Source organism: Nicotiana sylvestris, chromosome 2, assembly GCF_000393655.2.
Source record: "Nicotiana sylvestris chromosome 2, ASM39365v2, whole genome shotgun sequence".
NCBI lineage: Eukaryota > Viridiplantae > Streptophyta > Magnoliopsida > Solanales > Solanaceae > Nicotiana > Nicotiana sylvestris.
The window spans coordinates 16,261,827-16,271,927 of NC_091058.1; the positions used below are offsets into that span (position 1 = coordinate 16,261,827).

At 34.8% G+C, this 10,101-nt stretch overlaps 1 protein-coding gene across 1 annotated transcript; it reads left to right on the forward strand.

The window, feature by feature from the left end:
- Positions 1 to 2,705: 2,705 nt before the first annotated feature.
- On the forward strand, positions 2,706 to 9,641 carry LOC104226089 (BEL1-like homeodomain protein 4). The gene is made up of 5 exons (XM_070167728.1): positions 2,706 to 3,203; positions 3,446 to 4,778; positions 5,726 to 6,104; positions 7,379 to 7,439; positions 8,783 to 9,641. The coding sequence occupies exons 2-5, from the start codon at positions 3,479 to 3,481 to the stop codon at positions 9,356 to 9,358; spliced, it is 2,316 nt and encodes a 771-aa protein (XP_070023829.1). The 5' UTR covers positions 2,706 to 3,203; positions 3,446 to 3,478; the 3' UTR covers positions 9,359 to 9,641.
- Positions 9,642 to 10,101: the final 460 nt, after the last annotated feature.

The window sequence follows — 10,101 nt, forward strand, 5'->3', positions numbered from 1 at the left end:
TTGCTTACACTTCTACTAAGAAATACAAACAATCTTTTATTCGTTCTTGACTCTTTATAGTACTTGTTGTTCATACTGATATTGCTGCTCTTACTGTTCTTGGCATTTGGCCTCGAGTCTAATCCAGATCGAGGTCAATAACTTGCAATTACACGGGTTTGATCCATTTAAATCACTTAATTCCTTTATTTATTTAGCTACTTATTAATTGGCATTAAATTAAATCGCGTATCCCTATAATAATAAAAGTTTAATTGTTACTCGTATTTAGAAGTAAACACATGTGTAACTATTTGTGATGGTACATGGCAATGTGATCAGAGAGTGTTGTATGAGTTCAGTCAGGCTCACGAGTGAGACTTTAACTACCGGTATTTCTTATTTCAGTATTTAAAAGGTGTTCTCTTTTCTTAGAATTATTTACTAAAGAAACTTTAATCTCAAAAAACTCAAGATCAAATGTTAAAAAAAAAATGATTCATTCCCCAAGAGGATATGTACCGGAGGTAAGGTGTCATATCCTCCTTTTACATGCATTTATTATCAATTGGTTAATAATAATTAAACAGGTAATTAATTCAGCCTAATTAACTAACCCATTATCCAAAAGTGTGGCATTAGAGAGAAAAGAATTATCGGAAAACATAATAATCACGTCTACTCTGATTCTTGTTCTACTCAGTACTATAATTTCTTTTATATAGTCTCTTCATCTTTCACCACACACGTGGTACTTTCCAGCTGCTACTTCAATTCTAATTTTGTATTATTCAGCTCATTTCTCCGAGTTAAAAAGAAAACAGTGGAATATGCAAATTAGCGAACTCCTGTACCGATCCGGAACCTTTAGATTCTTCTGTAAGGTACTGTTGAAAGGGAAATGTACTATACGCGTAGGTTATAATCATAGTAAAATTAAAATATTCAGAGAAAGCGAATGAAACATTGGCCGAAATGAAAGACAATGACTAAAGCGGGTAAATCTAGTAGTCTTCCTCAAACCCAAACCTAAGTCTGTTATGACTGGCTTTCAGGTCTCCACCGTAGCAGCTCACTATTTACACTTTGTAGACAAATCTCTTTTGCACGTGACTTCTTTTAGGTTTCTCTAATTTTATTATCTTTCTCTTTTTCTATTGTTGTGGTCATATATATACTGATATAGAAAGAACTTATACGCTATCAAGTCGCTTAATAAAAATAACAATCCATAATAAAGGGATAAGTAATCAAAAAAATTTAAGACAAGTTAATTACTCATGTCTTGTAAAAGCATTTTTCTCTATTTAGAGAGGGGGAGCTTCAAGTTCTTAGGAAGAGTTGTACAAGACAGTTCATACGGTTCGGGAGCTGAGCCCCTGAGCAGGGGCTTAGGTCAATAGTTACTCCTATATAATAGTCAGTCATCAATTAAAAATGGTAATGAATTGCGATTAGTCCAAACCTAGCAACTTATTGTGACCTACCCAGAAAACCCATACAAATACTGATAATATAGAACTATTTTATACTTCTGTATATAAGTTAATTAAATCCATATATATATATAAAAGAAAATAGGAAGTCAAGAAAGTGACTGGCATGTACCCTAGCAACTATACCAGTATGCCACTACTGTCATGCAGGCAATGTTATAAGGGGCACAATTGTCATCTAAACTAAACAAAATATATTATGTTCTTTCTTTGTTTTCTTCTTCTTCAATAAGAAAATGTCATTGGGATGACTCATTGCTCACCTTATCCTTTTTTATTATAAATTCAAAATATGGTATTGGTTTCCAAGGGCTATGGATCGGATAAAAAATTACACCCAGGTTTGCTGAAAGCACAGGCCTTGGTTCGGTGAGCAAATCTATGATAATGATAGATTAACGTTTCATAGCATGACGTTGAGATCTCTTTTTAACCTACCTTAATTTCAAACTTCTTAAAGAAAATTGTATCTTCGGCAGATTAAAAGTTTATCTACTGAAAATATTAGATGCAACAGCAGTTCTCATGTCATTTTAAATTGTAAAAGTTTATCTTTCCGGACTTTCTGTGTCACGACGTGGTATCATTTCGGGAAGAAATTTCTAAATTAAGAAAGCAATTTTGATTTCAGAAAAGGAGTTTAATCTTTATCTACTGTGTACAAATAGTTATACATTAATCATTTAGGAACGAGTAGATTAATGTTTACACAAAATTAGGATTGATATCTGATAAAGTGATGTGTAAACTGTGACAAATTAACCGTCAATTTAAGATGTGAACAGTTTTGCGCTGTCGTTTTTTGTTTAACCAAAGGTAACCGTCCATAAAAAGTTATACCCGAGCAACCTAAAAAAATAAGGTAAATTATTTGCTATATACAACATTTTAAAATATATTGTATATTTTTTTACATTATCATATCTATAAGTTGAATCCTTACTTTATCTTTTTTCTTTTACATTTATTCGGGAGGTTTGGTGAGCATATATAGTCAGTCACTCATCCCATCAACATCTTGGGTTGCTCTAGTATACTCAGAGGTTAAATCTGTCAATTCAAAATCACACTAAATAATTCAGGTTTTTTATATCTTCGTCCATGGACTAAAATCCAGTTACTTTAAGAGTTTATTTGTCAAGCAAGGAAATAAAACGAAACTAGTACTAGAACTATTTAATGGAATATAAAATTAGTTGAGTGAAACAAATAGATGTAGAAGATCAAGAACAGCGACCTCTTCTCTATTTTCTCCCCTTATATGTCTCATCTCTATCTCTCTCTCGAGGGTGTGTTGCTTTCTTTGAAAAAGAGAGAGAGACTCACACAGAGACAAACACAGATATGTGATTTTCATATAAATCAACTACACATATAAAACCATAATACATGTCACAATTGATGAAAGAACTCCATCTTCTTTATTTTTAATATTTATATTCTCCTGCTATATAGTTCAATTCTCTTTCCAGAAGGCGATTGCAGAGACATACAGCACTTACTGCAAAGCAAAGGAGGAGCAACAAAGAGAAAGAAAAAAGAAGAGAGAGAAAGAGAAAGATATCAGTATAGAGAAACGACAGCCTCAGAAACAACAGAGACAGAGAAAGAAAGAGAGAGAGAGAGAGAGAGAGAAACATATACAACTTTGGCTTTCAAATCCCACGAAGAGAAAACGATATCTGAGAAACCTTTGTACCCCTTTTCCGACCTGCAAGTTCTTAAGAGGTTTGTGCCTCTACATGAATAAAGCTGAAGCCTTTTATTTTATTTTTTTCTAAGTTTTTATTGAAGATTTTAAAAATAAAAATAAAAAAGTCTTTTTCTTTCCCCTCACCCCTTACTCTTTGCCACACTTATTGTCTCTTTTCTATCTCCTGACAATAATTCATGTATTCCATGATCTCTTTTTTGATTTCTTTTAATGACTATAAACCGATTTTAACTATCTTTATTCCCGATCCGAGCAGAAAAGAGATGATGAAGAGGAAGACAACGCTGCCATGGGAATAACAAGTACACCACCTCGTCCTTCTATTGTTACATCTCATAATTCAAAGGGTCACATTAATCCAACAATTCTTCATCAACTCTCGGATAATCTCAATTCTATGTCCCAAGATTATCATCACCAAAGTCTTTTCAGTTTCCCGAATGGGTTCGAGAGATCACAAGCGGAACAACAGCAACAGCAGCAGCAGCAACAACACATGGCTCAACAGATCCGTCGAGATAAATTACGAGTGCAAGGATTTGAACCCCAACCGTTTGAAGAAGAAACGAGTGGGCTTCCAGTTTATGATCAGACCGCTGGAATGTTATCTGAAATGTTTAGTTTCCCACCCGGCACGTCATCGGAGTTGTTGGAGGCCCAATTCAACCCGAATTACAGACACCCGAACCCGAATCAACGGTCTCAGCCACAGCAGATTCCACCTCCCGCCGGCATGGGAAACGAGTGGTTCGGGAACCGACAAGGAATGGTAGTACCATTGGGATATGCAAAAAATCATAACAATCAGATATCAAGTGCTGGTATTAATGCGGCGGAGTCCATGCAACTTTTTCTTATGAATCCACAGCCAAGGTCACCTTCACCTTCTCCTTCTCATCCTCCTCCTCCTCCTTCAACTAATTCTTCTACTCTTCACATGTTGTTACCAAATCCATCATCTACTTCAACTATAGAAGGGTTTCCCAATCCAGCTGAAGGATCTTTTGGTCAATTCACATGGGGTAATAATGGAGGTGCAAGTGCCAGTCTCAATACCCCTAATGAAATCGGAGCTGGAGTAAATCATGTTGTAGAAAGCCAAGGCCTTTCTTTATCTTTATCATCTTCATTACAGCACAAGGTCGAGGAATTAAGGATGGGCGAAGAAAGTGGAATGTTATTTTTCAATCAAGGAGGAGGAGGGTCTACTACTTCTGGACAATTTCGATACAAGAATTTGAATATTGGTAACAGTGGAGTAGTAGGCCAAAACATTCATCAACAAGTCCATGTTGGGTATGGCTCTTCTTTAGGAGTGGTGAATGTGTTGAGAAATTCCAAGTATGCTAAAGCAGCCCAAGAACTACTGGAAGAATTTTGCAGTGTTGGGAGGGGTAAATTCAAGAAGAATAACAAAGCAACAGCCGCTAACCCTAATTCTAATAACCCTAGTGGCGGCACTAATGGTGGCGGCGGTAACAATAATACTTCATCGTCTTCATCAAAGGATCTGCCTCCTTTGTCAGCTGCTGATAGGATTGAACATCAGAGAAGGAAGGTCAAACTTTTATCTATGCTTGATGAGGCACGTATCCTTTCTCTCTCTCTCTCTTAGGGGTCAATAAGCAATCATTGTTGTTTATTTAGTCTCTTAATTAAAGAAAAATATCTACAGAAAGTTACGGCATTTTTCGTGGAATATTTTATAAATTAAAAATTAAGCCGGCTAGGGGAATAGGTTTCGTCATTTCACATAGATTGAGTTTGTTGAGTTTTAAGTAGATTCTAATTAAGAAATCTGTATTTTGTTAATTAAGGAGTGATTCGACGGGTGGGTCACTAAGCTACGTATTTGATTTAATTTCCGACGAGTAGAACAAATAAGTGATCAGAAACTTTCCTTATTAAGTGTGAAAACATAGGTTTGTATTAGGGAAATATGTTCCATTATTGTCGTAATTAATATTAATTTGGTCGCAAGCTACCATCAGACTAAAGCCTCAAACAAGGAATAAGCAAGTGCGACGATATTAGAATACACTTAAAAGTCCATCGTGGTTGGTTTGAGCTGACCTTAATTTTGATTTTCTTCAATTGCTTATGTAAATACTAATACGCTGATATTTACGTGTTGGCTGTATTGATAGAAACCCAAGACAAAGCAGGAATAACTCAAATAGGATATTTTCAGTTCACATCAACGTTCATTTCAGCGTCTAATGATCATTTCCCAGCTTCTACCTTTTTTCCCCTCCTATTAGTTTTCTTTCTTTTTTTTAATGCTCTTATCTAATTCTCCGCATTGAAAATTATTTGAGACGCTTAAGTCACTCCAAATTGGAATTTGATCCTTCTTACTATTTGAAGTGTTGATCTTGGATTTCTCTTTGTTTCCCCGGACCCCGCGCATAGCAGAAGCTTGGTGCACCGGACTATCATTATTTTATATTTTTAGCGCTTAATATCCACTTTTTAAACAAATTAGAGTATTCTTCTTTTTGTATCATAATAATTTTTTTTATTTGCAAGCAGGTAGATAGGAGGTACAATCATTACTGCGAGCAAATGCAAATGGTGGTAAACTCGTTTGATCTAGTGATGGGTTTCGGTGCAGCAATTCCTTACACAGCACTTGCACAGAAGGCTATGTCAAGACACTTCAGGTGTTTGAAGGATGCAATAACAGCACAATTGAAACACAGTTGTGAACTGCTGGGAGATAAAGATGCCGGCACTTCAGGATTGACTAAAGGAGAAACTCCAAGGCTTAAGATGCTTGAACAAAGTCTGAGGCAGCAAAGAGCCTTTCACCAAATGGGAATGATGGAACAAGAAGCTTGGAGACCCCAAAGAGGCTTACCTGAACGCTCTGTCAACATTTTAAGAGCTTGGCTTTTTGAGCATTTCCTCCACCCGTACGTCTTTCTCTCTACTCTATCCTACATTAAGAGTTGGATTCAATCTCTATACATTGACTAAAGTGTACAAATTATTAATACTATCTCAGTACTACTGAAACATTGTCTTTTTTATCTCCTTGAACCGAGAGTCTAACGGAAACAGCCTCTCTACCCCTTGGGGTAGGGGTAAGGTCTGCGTATACTTTACCCACCTCAAACCCCACTTGTAAGATTTTATTAGGTTGTTTTATCTTAGCATACTTTAACTTATTATTGCTAGTAATATGTCCTACTTTTCAAGTTACTAATCTTAATTTTAGTTGAACTGATAGTGTACAAATTCTTGAGACGGACTATTATTTTTAAAAATAGTGTAGAATTTTTTTTATAACATCAGGATAATGTCAATTGAAAGTAAATTTAGTAACTTAGGAAATAAGTAATGTGCTATAATAAGTTAGTCAAAATTCGGTTTTAAAGTTTTTTAATCCGCTGCATTGTGCTCCTATACTTAATTCTGTTGACCATAATAAAGTCTAACCTTTTTTTCAATCCCCATGTCTTAACTCCCTAACACCGATGGGAATCTGAATCTTCTTACATTTACTGTATAAACAAAAGTAGAAACCCTATTACTCCTATTATGGAATTATGAAGGGACAAAATGAAGCTTCACACCCATCAATCAACTTTTATTAGTCTAAGACACATTTCCAACATCACTTTATAGCTTTTCTTTTTTCTTTTTCTTTCCCTTGCAGTGTCTGATTTTAAAGGAACCCGAATTCAGTGTCCTTTCATGAATAAAGTAAATTTAGCTCTTTCTCCTGGATCCAATGCGCTAGTGCTGTCTCCTGCTGACATAGGCATGATTTTGAAGATGGAAAAGAAAAGAACCTATTCAATAAGCTGACATGCATATAGAAATAATAATAATAATAATAATAATAATAATAATAATAATAATAATAATAATAATGATAATAATGATAAAAGCAGCTTGGGGAGCTACTAGACAAAAGAAATAAAATTGTATCTAAAAATGAATGTTATGAACAAGATGAGTGCATGCATTTTTTTTTCTGCCTTTACTTCTGTTACTAGTGGCAGAGAGGTACCGCTGCTGCTATTGCTGTTTTTCATGGATTGTCACGCCCATGCAGAGAAAAAGAAAGCAAGAAAGTGTCAATTCACATCTACGGATAAAGAAAGTTTAGTCATCTCTTTATACGGTTTTGGTAATGAGTCTGATGTTTTTATTTTTTTCTTGGGGTCATGACTTTTCTCAGGTATCCAAGCGATGCTGATAAGCATCTGTTGGCAAGACAGACTGGTCTCTCAAGGAACCAGGTTCGCTCATCGTCTCTTCTTTCTCTTTCAAGTTTTCTTATTCATATTATTATGCATATGCTGGATCTAGAATTTAAATCTAAATATTCTGTTCCTTACAGTAGCTATTTTTTGTTTTTTTCCGGGGAAATTTAAGTACTTAATGTTAATCCCTATAATATGAAGGAATTGTTACAACATATGACCTGAGCTATTTTTTTAATAATTTATTTTGTTTCAAAAACAAGTTATAAATATATAGTAATTTATTTAACTGAAGTAAACATCGAATTAATTACTGATAAACAGATAGTAGTATTAAATATAATGAGGTTGTTTGTGTTGTACATTGCCACCGGCTTGGATATTAAAAGTTACTTCTTTACTCGGTAAAAAAACGTTACTAATAGCTTGGGATGCATGGATTTTTCATTTTAAAAAACTTTGGGATTTTGCAAAAGGGAAGGAACTGTGGAATTGAACCCCATACTAATTGTGCGAAAACACCAAACGATAACACTAGACTTGTAGTGATTGCATGGATTTTGGTTTTGGTTCTCCACCTTCCTTTTTTTTTTTACCTAATTGGGGCATGGCAAGAGCCTTTTATTTTTCCAAGGGATTCTTTCCTACAAAGACATAAATTCTAGATTTAAAAAGAAAATCTAGGAATAGTAAGTGCAGAGGAAAAGCATATGAAGTCCAATCACACGTCAATTAATTAAATGCGATAGGTAGAGAATTTTTATTTCACGAAACTAAATATGGTCATGCATGTTGACTCTCTACACTGAAAGATGAATCAACAGTAGTATCCACTCCTTACTCCTTTCACATCACTTCATTCTTCCCTGAAAATTGTGTTTATTCAACTCTATGGTGCGTATATGGTATATTAGTACTGTCTGTATACTAGAACTGAGTAAAGATGGTATGATAAACTTCTTTTACACCGTTATTATGAAAAAAGTTAAATTCTTTATTGAAAATGATTGAGCTTATATATATTCATTGTATAAGAGAATTTCACACTATATGTGTAAATTGACATTTTGTAGCAAATTATCTGCATTATATTTTAGAATATAACTAATATCATTAATCATGTGATGTTACCTGTAATTATCTATTAAGTGACTGATAATGTAAAAGATTTTTGTACGTGGTCAGTATATAGAAATTAAATCTGATGTAACCTCTCGTATCTTTCAAACGTTGTTGAATTCTTTCTGTTAACAATTCTCAGTTAAATGGAATATCCCCGAAATGTAACAAATGAGTGAAAAAAGTGTAATAAAATACGTCATAATGGTAGTTAATTAATGATGGGGCTATTTTTGTGTATGAATGTGCTTTTTTTTCAGGTATCAAACTGGTTCATAAATGCCAGGGTGCGGTTGTGGAAACCCATGGTAGAAGAGATGTATCAACAAGAAGCCAAAGAAGAAGAGGAGGAAGATGATGAAAGAGAGAATAGCCAAAACCAAAATAGTGGCAATAATGCACAAACACCAACGCCTAATATGAGTAACTCTTCTTCTACTAATATGACCACAACTACGACAGCACTAGGAGCAGCTGCAGCAGCAGCAGAGACAGGAACAGCTGCCACAACAGCAACAGCAACAGCAACAGCAGCATCCACATTAGGCAAAAGATCCGAAATCAATGCCCCTGAAAACGACCCTTCACTCGTTGCAATCAATTCCCACATTTCCTTCTCGGAAAACCAAGCAACTTTCCCGACCAATATTCATGACTCCGACGCCGCGGCATGCCGTCGCGGCGGCAAGTTCTTCGGTGATGATTATGGGACCACCACCAACGCTGATGTGGGATCCACCATGATAAGATTTGGGACCACTTCTGGTGATGTGTCACTCACCTTAGGGTTACGCCATGCAGGAAATTTACCAGAGAATACTCATTTCTTTGGTTAAATATTTGAGGGTGATGTTAATTATCCTTCCTTAATGTATACCATAGTAATTAAACCGAATTTGCTTCTTGCCTCATAATTTATGCCCTTGCTTTTAGTCATAATTAAGCTGCTTTATGTTAGCAAGCTCTATGAGAGATTAATTTACTGTAATTGTATAGTAGTAGTACGTAGTACATTATTTTTCCCACCAGCTTTTTGTTCTGTACCCACATTATCCCTTCAGGATGTATGAAAGCTGATTTTGGACAATAAAAGGAGTCCCAATGAGACAGTATTTTTCATATGCTTTTTGGTTATTTATCGGGTAATTGGAATGTTCATAGAAGCATACAAAATTCACAGTGTACAAGTTTATCTTTTACTTTTTGTTTTAAAAGGCTTCCCGCTCTTGTTTCGGTCAACCTTTCCTTCATTGTGTAGTCTTTAAAAAGTGCATATCAAACAAAAATCAACGCCTATTTCTTTTATATATATAAAAAAAAAAATTAATCAGGATTTGAATCAATTTGTGTCATTTATTCGCTTACAAAGTACACAGTTTTATACCTTCACTATATAAAGAATTTGTACATGTTCAATGTAATATGATTGACTCCAATTAATTAAGCATCATCTTTTTTTATATTATAAACATAATAAGTCTCTGATTTACAGTATGAAACTCTAAACACATTAACTAATCGAAAATTTTCATGCTTAGCACCTAGCCCAAGAAGGTTTTTTAATTTTCTTTTGGTGGTT

Coding starts and splice junctions, on each gene's coding strand:
- LOC104226089 (XM_070167728.1), top strand. CDS start 3,479: ATGGGAATAACAAGTACACCACCTCGTCCTTCTATTGTTACATCTCAT. Junction 4,779..5,725: donor ATCTATGCTTGATGAGGCAC/GTATCCTTTCTC, acceptor GCAAGCAGGTAG/ATAGGAGGTACAATCATTAC. Junction 6,105..7,378: donor TTTGAGCATTTCCTCCACCC/GTACGTCTTTCT, acceptor GACTTTTCTCAG/GTATCCAAGCGATGCTGATA.